This window comes from Miniopterus schreibersii (genome assembly GCF_964146895.1).
Source record: "Miniopterus schreibersii genome assembly, chromosome: 4".
NCBI lineage: Eukaryota > Metazoa > Chordata > Mammalia > Chiroptera > Miniopteridae > Miniopterus > Miniopterus schreibersii.
The window spans coordinates 13,458,582-13,474,777 of NC_138105.1; the positions used below are offsets into that span (position 1 = coordinate 13,458,582).

The following is a 16,196-nucleotide window of genomic DNA, read 5'->3' on the forward strand; positions in this document are numbered from 1 at the left end:
TCCCTGTGGTCTACAAGACTGTATTATCTGAACCTCTCATTTCTGTTACTGCATTTCCCCTGGTTTGCACTGCTCCAGCTGCACTGCTCTGCTCACATATCCATGTTTCTCTCTTAGGGTCTTCCCTTAGTGTCTGGGGCACTCTTCCTGTAGATACCTACACAGTGAGCTCCCTCATCCCTCACCTCCTTCAGATCTGCTCTGTGATTGAAGGGCTTCAAAGCCTAAGCCTCCCTCCTACCTCCAGCACTCTTAACCTCCCTTACTCAGCTATATTTGTTTCCCAGAATACATAACATTTGGTGCAATTTATTATGTTCGTTGGTTATTTATTATGTTCATTGGTTATCTTTTCGCAATATCTCTGTTGTGCCTGTTTTGTTAATCGATATATTTCCAATATCTGGAATAGTGCCTGACACTTGTAGGTGTGCTCAATGAATATCTGAGTGAATAAGTGAAGCTATGAATGAGTCTGTCAACGTTTAGTCTTTCTGATTTTTCTACATTTTATATTGTTCATTGGTATCTAAACTGCTACGTGAACATGAAAGAAATACGATAGGTTTTCTAAATATTCCATTTTCAGTGGTTAGAAAAAAGTAAGGATGTACCATAGTGCCTTTACCTGATGAATATTTATTAAAGGTTGGGTCATGCTGGTGATGAAAACCAACAATAGTTTATTCTGGTCTTTATTGTTTACCTACTATGTGTAAAGTATTATATTGGGGGCTTTAAAATATGCACATTATCTGAGAGAGAAGGGGGGTGAAGGAAGGAAGGAGGGGAGGCAGGAAAAGAGGAAAGGAGGGAGGGAGGGGTGGGAAGAGAAAGAGAGAAATGCTAAGTGACTCATAGAATTGTATATGGCACTTTGGTTCTAATACTTTCCAGTTCCTTGCTGAGACCATTGAAAAACCTATCGTAGCATAATACCTTGTAACTGTCAGCAGCCTCTTTATGTTGTTTGGCATGGAAACCTCATGGTTTTAGAGGTAAAATCCAGATCCTTTCCTACCGTAGTCTCCATTTATTTCTTTAGCCCATCTAGAGTTTAGCAAGGGGATAGATTGCATTTAGTGTTCAGTTTGTCCTGTAAAGAAATACAAAAGATTTCTTGACTGCGGGGATCTGGATAAGATGTGAGTGACCTTAAGTTTCCACAGTGGCTTCCATATTCCTCTAGGTCAAAACCAGGATTCTTACCCTGTGGCTCAAAAATGTCATTAGAAGGTCTTTGAACAACCTGTTCTCCCAAATTTTTTACTGTATCCCAGTCTACCACAACTTCCCAGTTGTCTGTATTGCAAGCTCCTTGAAGGCAAAGACCAGATGTGTGCTTTTTATTAGCATACCCCTGGCACCCAGCCCAATGCTATGTACACAGTAGGTGTTTACTGAAGACATTCCTGGAATCCAAGGCCTATTTGCTTAAAAGACAAAATGAATTGTCTCATTGCCACTTGCATGCCCACCCCCAGAGAGCACCATACTCTAGTGCCCTCACTTTCCCAGCCCATCTGCTCTTTTCCCTCCCTGTGATTCATAGGACCCTAATTCCAGGCCAGTGCTACAAAGGCTTTTTCGGATAAAACCTGTTATTTACTGATCCGTCTATCTGGTTCTAAAGCCATAAACATTCTTCCAAACAAGAACTTCCCCTTTCTTCACACCCCTTAAAAATGGGGTCTGTATTCAACCAGCATAAACAGTGTTCTTCGGGGCTTTGTTTAGGGTAACCAATCTGCATGTGTTGGTCCACTTTGGAGTGGGACCTCCGGCTCCCATTCAGTGATCTACTAAAGAGAAAACTTAAGAAGCATCTGTTATACATTAAGACCCTCAGCTAGGCACTGAAGGTTCAGTGGTGAACAGGGCCTGTATGGAATTTACAATGTAAAGACTGAGGAAAGCATTTAAACGGGCTCCTTTACAAACATCGCAGTAAGTGCTCATGGTAAGTGGTGATAACAGTGATGAAGGAGAAGTGGGGTGCAGTGAGGCTGCATCCTAACGGGGGTTGTCTGGGTTTGGGGAGCAGGCACACAGGCTTCCCTAAACAAGTGATATTAGAGCCAACCCACAGACATGGGGGATTTTAGCTTCCACAGTGCGGACACCCTGTCTTACTGGCTTCAGAGCATCTAGCACCACCACGTTTTCGAGCAAAGATGTGCTAAACAGGCTCCACGTTAAGTGTGTCTGGGTGGCAAACTGCCTGCCCTGGCACTCCTGTTCCCTGTAGATGTGACGAGATTTCCCATTTTGGACCTGGAGCCCCACTGACTTTGTGGTCAGCGGTGGATGCCCCATGTTGCATAGATAATAGATCTGAATGACTGACAGAGTCTGCATCGCCCGGGCAGTTAATTACTCCTCTGCTTTCTGAAAGAGTGGGTGACAGATGGTAGACACCTCGACAGCAGATTCCACTCTGAGCCACAGGGCTTGTGGTTAGTAGGCAAGTCTGGGCTGCAAACAATTTCCCACTGGATTTTTTCCTACCTAGACGACTTATAATTTTTTAAACTCCTTTGCCCTTTAGGCAAGTTTTGGTCCAACTACAGGAAAATTCTCTTTTCTCAGCTCCTATGTTGCAGAAACATGTTTTGAATGAAAGGTAATCTCCATCGACCCACACAGCCTGGGTTGTCTCCACCCTGGTTAGTGCTGGGCATCCATCCGGTCAGCACGGGGAAGCTGCATGCGTTTTAATGGGAACAGCATGGTGTTCATTACTCACCTGCTTCCTACCATCTGGATTTTCACAGCTCAGCAAGCATGGTGGGCTTCCTGCACATTCGCAGGGAGAACTTGGCTCCTAAGGAGGGCATGACTAGGTCCCTTTGAAGTCATAATTTTATGATGGACACCGTGATTAATTGGAGGGGGGTATGCTGTCTTAGTAAGCTGCTTTCATCTTTGAATGGTCAAAAAGCAATGCACCACTTCCACACAGGGGAAGGGAGATAAACAAACCACCTCAATACCTGTACTGGGAACCAAACAAGTGCAAAGAAAAATTGGTTGTGTGGTAAAGAGAAATGAAAATGTGTGTGTGAGAGTTTGTGCATGGAAATTCCAATCCAACATGCATGAATAATCTGGTCCTGTGCAAAGAGCTATGAGGAAAACAAAGATGGAAATACACATCTATTACTATGCATTTACATGCAAATAACAAAAAAAATAAAACCCTGTGCTTTAGCAGTGGCTTAAACCACAGGTTATCTGTTATTTAACAAGTTCAGATAGGCTGTCTCTATTTGTAGTTCAATGCTATCATCAAAGACATTGTCCTGTTTTTTTCATGTCATATGCAGCCTCTTGGCTTTTTAAAGTGTTTAGACTTATCGCCTCATTGTCACATGATGGCTGCCCCCGCCTCACGTATCCTGGCCACATCTAACCACATACAAAGGCAGGAAGCAAGGAGGAGTCCATGCCACCAGAAGGTGTCTGCTTACTTGCTTCCCGCCTTTTATCCAGGGGAGAAAATTTTTCCCGCAACTTCTGCCTCTTTGTCCCCCTGCAGACTTTCCTATATGCTTCATTGGCCAGATCTGGGTCACATGGCCACCAGTATCCACCAGGGAGGCTGGGAAGCAAGTGTCTGCATTTTTCAGCCCCTTCAGTAGGAGGCAGGCAAGGACAACAGACACTGGCTAGAAGTGGCCCACCCAGAGTGGCTGCCACAACGCATTGCCGGCCCTTGATGAGCTTGGGCGACAGGGGCAGGCTGACCCATTTCCTAGCACTGTGCTTGTGGTTAAATACAGTTGTGATAAGAATTGGGGAGCGGGCGGCTGGACCCTTCTGCCTGCCTTCTTCAGGTAAGAGGGATGCCAGCACCAGGTTCAAGTTAAGAGCAGTATGCAAAGAATTAATTGTATTCAAATGAAAGGAAAAGAATTCGGTATCTACATACCAAACACTGGTTGGGTGACAAAGGAATAAGCCTGGATCAGAGAGTGTGTGTTGCTCACAGAAGGTCAGGATAGCAAGCAGGTAGCATGTGTGCTGTCTGTTTCCGTGCCCCTGGCAGACATGACTAATCGATCACAGCACTCCCCCACCAAGCCTGGCTCTGACCTCGGAGCTCCTCTCAGGAGGCAGCTTCTCCCGGGCCAGTGTGTCTCAGTGGCTGGGCATCGACCCATGAACCTGGAAGTCAGGGTTCGATTCCCGGTCAAGGTATATGCCTGGGTTGTGGGCTTGATCCCCAGTAGGGGGTGTGCAGGAGGCAGCCGATGGATGGTTCTCTCTCATCATTGATGTTTCTATCTCTCTCTCCCTCTCTCTGAAATCAATAAAAACATATTTTTTAAAAATGAAGTTAATGCTGCTGAACCATGGACTCAAACATAGCCCCATTGAAAGACAAAGGGCAAAGAGCAAAGGACAGAAAACTTCATGTATAAACCTAGTTTGTGTTGCAGGTTGGCAAAGGGATATTGATGAATTGAGCTCCCCACCACTCTAAAAACAATGGTGATAATATCTAAGCAGTAGATTAAAACATAAAATCTTTGACTCTGAGAGGGAGAAAAATGACCGTTGGCTCCAAATTGAGTTGAGTCATATCTGAAGAGACCAGTAGTTTTAGGCTCTGTATTTGCACAGTATTTTTAACTTTTGGAAGCTCTTCTATGCCTGTCAGCTCGTTTTATTTTCATAATTTTATGCCTTTTGGAAAATCATTCACTACAAAGGGGCACGGTGAAGGCATGTTTTGGGGGTGGTAAAACTGTTCTGTATTGTGATAGTGGTGGTGGAAACACATTTTTGTGCCCATTAAAACACATGCCACCAAAAGTGAATTTTACCACGTGGGAATTAAAAAAGAAATTTTTTTAAAGTTTAAAAAGTCACCGAGATAAATGCCCAAATCTCTTATTCAGTTTGAAAACAAATTAAAATTGTTTACAAGTAAAAATTGCACATGTATTTATGGTCATGGTGAAAATTAGAAAATACTGAAAAATTAGAAAAAAAGACTATAAGACAATAAATTAACCATCCACATTCTACACCAAAGCAATGTCATTTTGGACTCACTCCGACAGATCTTTTTCCCTTTTTTTCCTTTATTTTCTTTAAATATTTGTAGATTTTTGGGAGCTGTTATGTCCAGGGGGATTAAACTGTGAGGGAAATTTCATTTTGTATTTTAAGCATCTTCTTGGTATTGATGGAAGTTTTAGTAAGTGTATATTACTTTACCAGTTCAAAAAAGATATATTTTGAAATGAAAATACTTCAACAAAATTGCAGTTATCTTACATACACTTTTGTTGCCTGGTTCTTTTTTTTACTTTTACAATACATCAACAAGGCCATTTTGGCATATCTTCCTTGGCCATAATCAGACTTCATTTTTCCTCCCAATTTGGTAGGAAATATGCTCCAACCCACTATTTGAGTTATCAAAACTTACCAGAGAAAACCTTAGCTAAGAAAATGGGTACTGACTTTGGACTATGAACCAGAACTCAGAAAGGAGTCCACAGTTTTATGTAGATGAAAGGAATATTTTTAATCACCCCACCCCCACCGCCATAAAGCCTAAAAATCCCATTTGTTTAATCCACAAAGTCATTGCCAACCTAGCTAGAAGCCCCTGTGTAGGGATGACAAGGGGCAGACATGCTACCTCCCCTCACTGCAGGGGCCATCGCCAGTGAATCGCGGCCCTTCAGGCTGGAAGGGACCTTCCAAATCCCCCTCATCACAAACTTTCTGGCAACTCCCCCCATTTCACCGTTGCCATCGCTGTGAAACCGTCTTCCATCCTTGCTGATGTCCTTGCCTTAGCTGAAGAAACAGAAAACCCTGCCCAGAGTCTCCCTGACCATCAGAAAGAAAGCCAAGTATTGAGCAGGAGAAATTAGTCAGCTGATACAGGTAGGGCCAAAGACTTTATATTACCTACCAAATCTTTCTGAGATGGAAGATAAAATATTTAATGGGTTCTGAGGGCTAAATTGCATGACCCTCTCATTTCAATCCCGGCGTCTATGATTGATGCTGAGAAGGCCGGTTCTAGTGACCTGGCCTCGTCCCATCAGAGGACTTGGGCTTATGTCCTCTCACTTTATCCTGAGTCATCCTTTGGTCAAAACAGTGACCCCTGCTATTTGAATTGGACATCACCCAGTCATCCCGGGGCCTGCCTCAGACTCCGGCCTGGCGTGGGACTGTGGGCAACCAGGGCATGGGCCATCACATCAATATAATTGCCAAGGCAATTTCTATTATTCAGGTAAATGGAGGCTTGACGCATGGAATTACCAGTCTGGGGCCTTTGTGGGACGCTGAGATTGATTTTTAGAAAGAAAAAATTGGTCTTAGCAGTGCTCATTGAACTAGAAATGGGGTTACGGGGCCACCATCTTGTGGAAATTAAGTCAACTCAAATAGATGTAGAACAGGGTAAACGTCATACTTCCTTTAAAAATCGTGCCAGCTACATTTGTTTTTAGTCAGAAATGTGCACTTGGTCCACACGTCTACAGAACAGAGGGAAAATGCCCTGTTTATAGTTTTTTATTCAGCGTGGAAGGCTGGGCATTGAATAAAATCGTGTCGTGGAACTGGTCATTTAAAGGCCAAAATCATGTTGAACTTGATGAGCTCATTTCTGTTGACCATGATTTCAGATGAACTTCTAAGTTTGATAGTTTATTGTTCTCACCATATCCCACTTCTATAAAAGTTTTTTTGCCTTGAGCAGTCCAGGTTTCCCGATTTAAACTGCTCTACCAGAGAGCACGAGGCAAACACAGGAGAGTGTGGATCAGAAGTCTCGGTCTCTTGAAACTGGAATGCGGATGATTCATGAGTTTTGCATCAATTATTAAACAGCCATAGATGAAGATACACAGAGATGGATGGGGCAGTAACGTATTCGGGTTACACCTACCGGCTTAGCAGTGATAAATGGGTCAGGAAACCGGAAAGTTCAGAACAGGCATTAACTCGAGCTGCAGTGGCAAAGGCTCTGCAGGGAGGAGACAGTCGCGAGATATAAACAACCTGCTCTGCAGACCAGCTGGCTGCGGGATTAAAATAAAGGCGGGGACTTGGCAAGAGGACCAGGGAATTTCAGCATCCTGCCGTGCCAACCACCCCTCCTCTTACAAGGTTCTTGAGGGCAACGTAGCACAAATAATGGTAACACTTGGAAGACAAAAGGGCATTTTTATTAGCTGGGACCCTGCCTGATGTCCCCTAATGCAGAGTTCTAATAACACTGGCTTGGGTCACGCGGCTTAGACTTGAGCTTGAATTCTACTCAGAGAGAGAGACTGTGTCTGTGTGTGTGTGTCTCTGTGTCTCTGTGTGTCTGTGTCTGTCTGTGTCTGTGCTCTTTCTCCCATGCCCAGCTATTCCAAATCCCCAGACCTGGCCTTTGTGTTAGGTCCTGACTGGGTCACAGACCCCATTTGCCTGGACATGTGCTCTCTAGTGGGTATTGTTCCTTCGCTCTTTCTCCTTACATGACACAATTTTTTGTTCTTACGTGTGATAAATACTCTGTGTGCACCTCTGTGGTTCCTCATGATTTAAAATGTGCTATAGCTTCCAGGCAACAATTGCTGTTAAGAGGGGCCTTGGGACAGTGCCTTAACCTGAAGGTGTTACTCTCATGGTAGAGGCTGTGGGTATCTTGGTAGGTGGGGCCCAGTGGTCTTCCCTAGCAATTTTAAACACTATGGACAACATGCATATGTGGAAGACATTTAGCAAATGCAAAAAATATATATATATTCCTTTATAAAGGCCGAGGGAATTGGTGGGTAAAAGTAGATGCAGCGGGCAGAGTGCACTTGCAGAAGCCTGAGTGCAGGAGAGCAGATGAGTTATTTTTGAAGATGGTGATTGAAGCGAGGTGGGGGGGGAGAAGAGTGCTGCACAGTTGAAATGACTTGGAGGCCAGGGACCGTTAAGCTGGCGTCCTCCACAGGGCCTGGAAAAAATGCTTCACCGACTGCGGGGTCGATTCCTGTGCAGTGATGGGTAGTTTAAATAAGTGAGCAGATCCTTGCCTGAGAATTATTGATTTAAAAAAATATCCTACCTTGTTTTGAGCTGTGTGGACCTTAAAGGCAGGAGGGGAGGACATTTTCACAGAGTCTGGGCAAAAAGGTAGTGGTGAGAGAGAGGTTGGCTCCCTTGGAGTGACGTTTTCTTGGAAACAGAGCCAGAGGCTGACCTTGGAAAGAGCTCCCTGACTCTTCTGATTCCCAACTTCACCAAAAGGAAATGCCCATGTTTGGTCTCAATGTGTGGACCCTAACCCCCTCCCCCCCCCCCAGAACCCCAGGGTCTGTTAACTTTGCTGGGAGAGGAAGGACGGAAACCCCCCTAAGCAGCATCTTAGCCCGAAAGACGCTCGTGGCACGGCTCGCCCCCACGCCTGGGCTCCCACCACCTTCCTCTCCGGGAGGTGCTGGTGTCTTCAGCGGTCCCAGAGCGCTGACCACTCCTCAGTCCCCGACAAAAGCCCCAGAGTGAAAAGAAACAGCCACGTCTTCGTTAGGTCCCACCCAAGTCAGGGAGCTCCATGAGTGGCCAACCCCATTGCTACCCACCCACGGAAGAGCCAGAAGCAATAACTACAAAGGGTGTCGTGTGTGTGTGTCTCCCCCCCCCCCCCCGCTCTAGTGCTGTTCAACCAGGGCACCCGGAGGCGGCTCCGATGCCAGCCAGCCACCCCCCTCCTCTGCAGGGGACACAGACTATGACCGAGAGGCACAGACTGTGACCGAGAGGTGGGCAAATCACTCGCCCGGGCGGCTGGCTCCCCAGCCCTGCTAGGCTTTCTCCCTGCTCGACGGGCGCTGTTTAGCGAAATGGGCCGTCGAAACTCGCACGGGGAGCCAAACAGCCGCGTGGCTTAGCTCTGCTTCCCAAGGTAGCGCTCGCTGGAGGGCTCCCCCCGAGGGAGCGGCTGGATCCCCCTGAGATCATCCATGAGGGAAGGGGGTGGTCTTTTCTGAAGGAAGACTGGACCAGATGTCGGAAGCTGGTGACTCACACACCATCTTCAGCCCATAGACAAGATTATATTGTTTTAATGCCCTGGTGCTGAAAAAAAAGAATTAGTTGCCCATTTATAAAACTTAAGAGATTTTGCATAAAATCCTGAATTTCCAACTTCTTGAAAAAGATCAGAATATCCGCCAAAGCTCGCAAGAGTTCACGGCCACAGTCGGCTTAAGCTGAGCAGCCAGTTGTCCCCTAGGAGGGGACACAGGCTTCCTGCTTCACCAGTTTCCCTCACTCCATTTTACCCAGTGGTCCTGTAGAGCTTTGAATTTGCCATCCCTGGGGTCAGTCGTCTAAGAGGCCGAAACAAGAAAATCATGAATTGGCCCTGGCCGGGTGGCTCAGTTGGTGGCGGGTTCGATTCCTGGTCCTGGCACATACCTAGGTTGCAGTGCACACGTGTGGGAGGCAACTGATCAATGTTTCTGTCTCACATCAATGTTTCTCTCTCTCTCTCTCTCTCTCTCAAAATCAATAAAAACATATCCTCGGGTGAGAATTTTAAAAAAAGAAGAAATCGTGAATTGTCCTTTTAAATGTGCCCGGCTTGAGAGTGACTACGGCTTGTGCCTTACTCGTTTCCCTTCTGCACGAAGAAAATAGAAGTATTTTCATATGTGGGCAGGGCAGTTATATGCCACGTGGAGGCTTGTACACTACTTACCCGAACAAATCGGGCCTGCAAAGAAGATCCTGAAAGGATGTTAAAGTGAGAGCTGAGATGTGAATTGGTCAGGGGTAATTGCCTTCGTTTTCCAGCTCACTGTTTCCCCTCTGCTTTCCTCACGTGGACATAATCTTCAGAATGTTCCTTTGTCAAAGGCCATAGTCATAATCCAGCCCCCCCCCCCTTTTTTTTAACTTATTTGAACTCTCAGTAGCAATTGTTGGAGCCCTGCAGGGAAATAATTGCACAAGAATTAACCTCTGACATTTTTCTAAAAATAGCCCTAATAAATCCAATTCTAGGTAATTTACCTGTCCGTATTTCTCCGGGGTAACCAGTGTTGAAGAAAAGCTTGGCAGGCTGGCATTCCTTCAGCAATTATCTGTGATCGGAGTTCCTGGCGCCTGTGTATTTTCTCCGTTTGGAAATGCAGGGCACAGATTGCCCTCTCCCTCTGACCTCATGACCCTGTTTTCTCAGCACCCCTCTCCTGGGGTTGGAATAAGGCCGTGCCCTTCCAGAAAGAAAGAGCATGGGTCAAGCTGGGGCACTGGTGGGGTCTGTCCTTGAATTTCCAACTTGCAGAGGTTGCGGATGATTTTGCATGTCTGAGCGTCAGGCATCCCAGCCTGGCTTCATCACAGTCCCCAGCCCTCATATGCAAAGCCACCACTGAAACCTGTTTGGGGACATGCCTTGGTGTAAGAAGAAAGGGAAATGCAAAAAGGCCGGGAGTGGGTACAGGCTCTGTGGCTGGTAGAAATTATCGAAGAAAATTGCCATTTCCCCGAGCCTTAGAGAAATTCATTTTCTCTTGCCCCAAATAAAAGGGCCTGAATGTGCTTTTCCCTTTTGTTCTCACCAGATGTTCCAAGAGACCACAGTGCAGTGTGGGCGTCTAGGAAATTTACTTTCCAAAGAGCCACTTCTAGTGGCTCTTAAAATACAGAACATAAAACCCTTGTAAATTCCACGGCAGAGACAAAGCCCTAAGCCCTTAAATGCACAGAAAAGTATGTCTATTATCTATCGCTTCAGAGTAAGTGTGCAGTTACTTAAATTGCCTTTGTCTTCTCTTTGCAGCTGACATTATCTCTACGGTAGAATTCAACCACACTGGAGAATTACTAGCGACAGGGGACAAGGGGGGTCGGGTTGTCATATTTCAACGGGAGCAGGAGGTAAGTGGCAAGTGAATGCAAAATGCCCCTTTTCTTCCCCTTTTTAGAGAAGGCCTCCTGCTGTTCCTTAATCCTCACAAGTCGCCCTTAACCTTGCTGCTTTGCTAGCCAACTAGAGACTGCCAAAAAGTCATTCACATCAACAGTTCCACCTTCCCACTCATAAAAGCACCTGAAAATAGCGCCGTTCCCGGGCACAGCCTTATCTTTTCAAACCTGGGCATCACACGTTCTTGGTCTCATCTGACCGCCAAATGCCAGGGGTGCTTTTGGAGCATAACACCTCCATTTGGAGTGAAATTTCTCCTCGAGTGATTAAAATGAAGTCTCCCCTCAGTTCAGGTGCTCCTGCAGAATATGTAGGAGAGAGAAACAGTTCTTTGCCAACAGATGTGAAAGGGACAACTTGGGTCAGTAGAGAAGAAAATGATAGCTCCCCCAGCCGAAGAGAGTGCAGTCCCACAGAATGGCATCTGAGCGATGCACAGGGCACAGGCTTTACTGCAGGTGACACGCAGGTCCCTGGAGCTGAACGCTGTATGCTTTCCGAGCAGGAGTTCTAATTTCCACTGAATCGCAAAAAGCCCATTTCTTCCTGGGACTTGGGTTCCACTAGGAATTGTTTCTCTTTTTCATATAAATTGAGTTTTGGGGGTGTCTGCTTCTGTTCTGTCAGAATGGAATTATGGCCCGGTTTGATTTCCTTGGCTCCCCCTGGCATGGCCCTGGAGCTTCCAGCAGGCCGGCCTGTGTCCTAGTAACTCTCCCATCTGCCGCCGTCTGCCTCTGAGATGCGCCCGGCCCAGCGTGGGGAGGCCCAGTGCAGGAGGAAGGCTTCACCGGAGACTTCCCTAGCAATTTAAAGCCTGCCTTGTGCCTCAAAGCCATTTCTGTTCCACCTCCCCTCAAAATAGGAAAGCCTCATTTAGAGGTGATATATTTGGTAATTGCATATTATTTGCAATTAATTTCTATAAGGGCACCATAATCCCTTGGGGTTCTGTAGAAATTCAAGCGTTCAGCGTTAAGTCAGGCGCCCAGCCTATTCCATTGGCCCTGGAAACCGGGAAATGTGCTTGGCAAGTAGGAGCTAATAGCTCTTCGTGACCTGGAATTTTTCCTGCTTTTCCAGAACTGCCGAGTGCTAATTGGTCTGGCACATCCGACACACACTTGACAGTCTGATTTGGATGGTACCAAATCAACAACTTGGATAAATTTATTGTTAAGGTGGACTGTCTCTCTCCGCAGTAGGCAGGCTGGTGACAAGTATCAGTCGGCATTGCAAGTCCTCTTCAAACTGATTTTCAAACCTTCTTCAATTTAAAAAAAAAAAAATCCCATTAGGTTCATAGTGATGATAAAGAGGAACCGGAGGAGCTATTTAGCATAAATTACCCAGGGCAGCATGTTGCCAGTAATATTCCGACCCACGTTTCCCCTTCGCTATTTATAGGTTTCACCTATTGTAATTTCCTGAAGTATTTGGGAAGTCTGATTCATTAGTAGAATGAACAGGGACCCATTTTCCAAAGGAGGGTGGTTTAGTTCAATAAAAAATAAACGTCCGGGATAATGACCTGCAGTTAAATAAATATTGAGCTTTGTTGCGAGGCTTGGGGTTGAAGAGGACACTAAGCCTGAGAAACGAAGCCATGTGACAACACCTAGGTCAGGTGTGTTTTCCACTTCTGTGATGCAGATGTCATCCCATGCCCTTGTCTGTTTTGTTACCCATGTTAGAAAAAAAGGGATAAAGGGGTGGAGATCTGATGCCCAAATCCACTATTTAGAAGTTGTATGACCTTGGAAAACATCTCTGAGCCTCTCTCGTCCATTTGCTTGCCCTGCCTACCCCTCAGAGATTGTGTGAGAATCTGGTGAGATTTTTAAAGGCCCATGAAAGATACAGATGCTATAACTTTGAACTCTTTGCAAGGGATTGATTGAAGTGTATACGGGCATGAGCGTGGGATGGCTTACGCCAAAGGTGTTCAAGACATCCATTAGGAAGCAGAAAGAAAATATTTGGACTTCTATTTATATTGACTTTTAAAATTTATATTGCTTTTAAAATCATGCCCTCTTTCAACTTCTATTTCTGTGTATATGTTATGATGTGTACCATATAACAGAATTTCATGTATATCATTTATAAATACACGTATGCTGGAGGTTACTAATAGTCACCAACAGAGGCGCACGGTCAGATGCTTTGGAGGCCTCTGAGCTCAGGTAAAACTTGTGGCTCTCATGGTCCTGCCCATCCCATCCCAATGATTCTGCTCAAAAAAAGAAGAAATTGGTGACTTTGCAGGTGGCCTATGTGATTTAATCTTTGGTGAATTTTTTTCCCCTTCTTACAGAGTAAAAATCAGGTTCATCGTAGGGGCGAATACAATGTTTACAGCACATTCCAGAGCCATGAACCCGAGTTCGATTACCTGAAGAGCTTAGAAATAGAAGAAAAAATCAATAAAATAAGATGGCTCCCCCAGCAGAATGCAGCCTACTTCCTTCTGTCTACTAATGGTATGTGCAAATGACTTCTCCTGCTTGGTATTTTCAGCCAAATCGTGTTTCAATGTCTCTTAGACCCAATTTTCCTTCCTAACCTTGCAGGCTGTCAAAAAAAAAAGTAGGAATAATATTTGCAAGATGCCTAGCCGGGTGCCTGGCGCAGAGTGGGCCCTCGGTCAATAACGGTGATTCTTTTTAAATATCACACATGTCTGACCCAATTATGTGAGACCCGTTATCTGCAGTTTTCCACTCACGCAGATGACTTCCAGGTGCTTCTGGAATGCGATTTCCCGTCTTAAGATTCACTGAATGTTATTCTGGGAACGCGCTTCAGGAAGCTCGACATGCAGTCCTGTGAGCTCGGCATGCTGAGTAGAAGTTTCTAATCCCTGGATGTCTTTGGGGGGTTTTCAAGCAGATGCCTGCAGCTCTGACACATTCAAGGTCTCCAGCACAGGTCAAGAAGGGGGAAGGACCCTACCGAAGAGCTGATGAAGAAGTGGTTTCTGGCTCTTTCTCCCTCTGTTCTGTCCTAACACCATTTGCTGGTTTGGGGAGAGTTGATATAAATAGGCCTGAGAGAGAGGATGTTGGGGGTTGAATGGAGACCCAATTCCATATTAATTCGGTAAGCCTTTATACAGCAGAATTACCTACCCGAAAGTTTCTTAACACCCTTGCTGAAAGAAGCCATCTAGGCTCCAAACAGTTTAGAGGAAAATCATATACTAAAGGGTGCTAATTGGGTAGCATAACAATTAAGAGGATTAGTGGATGGAAATTAAACACCCTCTCCCAAGCAAATAAGCTGGAGCATGATTCACTTCATTGTGTGTGAGTCTATGAGGAGTGTACATTTAAATATGAATTAAAAAGCTGGGGATTTGCTACTTGCCCATCCCCAGCATTTATAAAGAAAGGGAAATGGTCACATGTCAAGTGAAAAATGTAAACTATGGATATAGTATGATCAAACATATATTAACATTTTTAAAGACTAAAACACACCTAAGGTTTATTATGATTAATTTTTATTATGTATTACGGGTGGCTTATAGATTTGTTCTTTTTATCATTTTTATTTTCTCAGTTTTGACTACGAGTTTTATTTTAATTTTATTTTTAAGGAGGGGAGAGCAGATTAATGCATATGAACCAAAAATCCCTCAAATATAAAGCCAGTGTACAAATCTGAAAAATGGCAATTCTGATACAGCCAGTTTAGACTTATCTCAACATGCCCAGATTTCCATTCGTCTGTTTTTCCAGATTCGAAGAAATTTAATTCTTTCTCATAACTGTATTTATTGTTTATTTTTTTGACTCTGTTTCTTGAAAGCCAGACCATGAATTTATTTCAGTTTCTTCCCTCTTAGTTGTACCGCTGAAATTTTACTCAAAGGCTCTGCAGATTCAACACTGCTCAGAATAAAAAAGACTTCTGATGATTCTGACTTAATTACTCCAGGCAGAGAAAGTGTCTGATTGTCTGCTATAGCTAGCTTACTTTATATTATGAAATTTAGCCTATTGATTATTACAATAAAATTCAAAGACACATTAACTCCTTTGTGAGGGGGTGGGGGGAAAAATCAGTGATATGCAATGAAGATTAATTATATAGCATAATGTTCTGTTAATTGAGTTTTTAAATAGTTTTTTGATTAACAAGGATATTATCTTCCCATTTGGGATGCTATTTCATATGCCAACAGCATCTCCAAATGATTCTTATAAGAAAAATTCCCCGTTCTCCTGTGATTTTCTTTTTTGTACTAATATTGAGGTTGAGAATTCCCCTTAAGCCAAATAGGTTAACATGCGAAAATTAATGGAAGACAATTGGAATTACTGTACAAAAGAGAAAATGAAGATAGATGATAAGATTGTGTTTAAAAGCTGCCACAAGTAATGATAAACTACTCAGAGACCCAGCCAGAATATAGGAAAAGTCATTACTCATAGCAACAGCCATGTGTTCCTCAGCCTTTCCTATCCACAAGCTTGGAGATGGGGAGTCAAGAAACACTGTGACAATTAAGTCAAGAATGACTCCAGGCAACCCAACCGTGGGGAATTGGATTGAATTCACCATCAATTATCTTTTTAAAAAAAGAAAATTGTGCTTATCTCATTATAGTTGGGTACAGTTTTTACTTTCTGCTAGAATATATTTCCAACTTTACAATTTTTAATGAAAAAAGGCCAACATTCAGTTGTGAGTGTGTTTGCGAGATGAAAACACATTGCTCTGCCTAGCTTTCTACTTCTGCCTTAATACCCAGATGAGAAGGTGTATTTGATTTGGTTTACATGCTGTGAAAATAGTTACGTGTTTATTGTAAAAAAAAAAAAAAAAAAAAGGTTAGAAAATAGAGAGGCAAAATGAAGGTAATGGACGTGTTCCCATCCAGAGAAGAGAAAACCTCTGCTAATTTCTTTTAAAGAAAACAGCAAAGAAGCATGAATAAATCTGTGGGGTTTTTCCTCAACAGAAATGTGATATATTCTGTAAACTGTTTGGCAACCAGATTTTTTTATTTAGTAATATATCACTTAATAACAGGAATATCTTCCTAATTGTTAAAATATTCTTCTAAAATTCCATAACATTTTCAATGGCTGTATAGCATTCCCCTATATGATTCTTCTATAGTTTACTAATAAATCTCCCCTTATTAGACCTTTAATTATTAAATGCTCACTATTATAAATTATATATTTACAGGAATAGATGTTGGAATAGATAGATATGATTAGGAAAAAGAGCA

The 16,196-nt window shown here is 43.9% G+C and overlaps 1 protein-coding gene across 5 annotated transcripts in view; it reads left to right on the forward strand.

Annotated features, from left to right (window-relative positions):
• Positions 1–16,196, forward strand: part of PPP2R2B (protein phosphatase 2 regulatory subunit Bbeta) — a 388,391-nt gene that overhangs the window by 287,203 nt on the left and 84,992 nt on the right. For all 5 annotated transcript variants that reach the window (XM_081135392.1, XM_081135390.1, XM_081135388.1 and 2 more), the window contains 2 exons: positions 10,805–10,902; positions 13,269–13,434. In XM_081135392.1, coding sequence (XP_080991518.1) covers positions 10,805–10,902; positions 13,269–13,434 — 264 coding nt within the window. The remainder of the gene's footprint in view (positions 1–10,804; positions 10,903–13,268; positions 13,435–16,196) is intronic.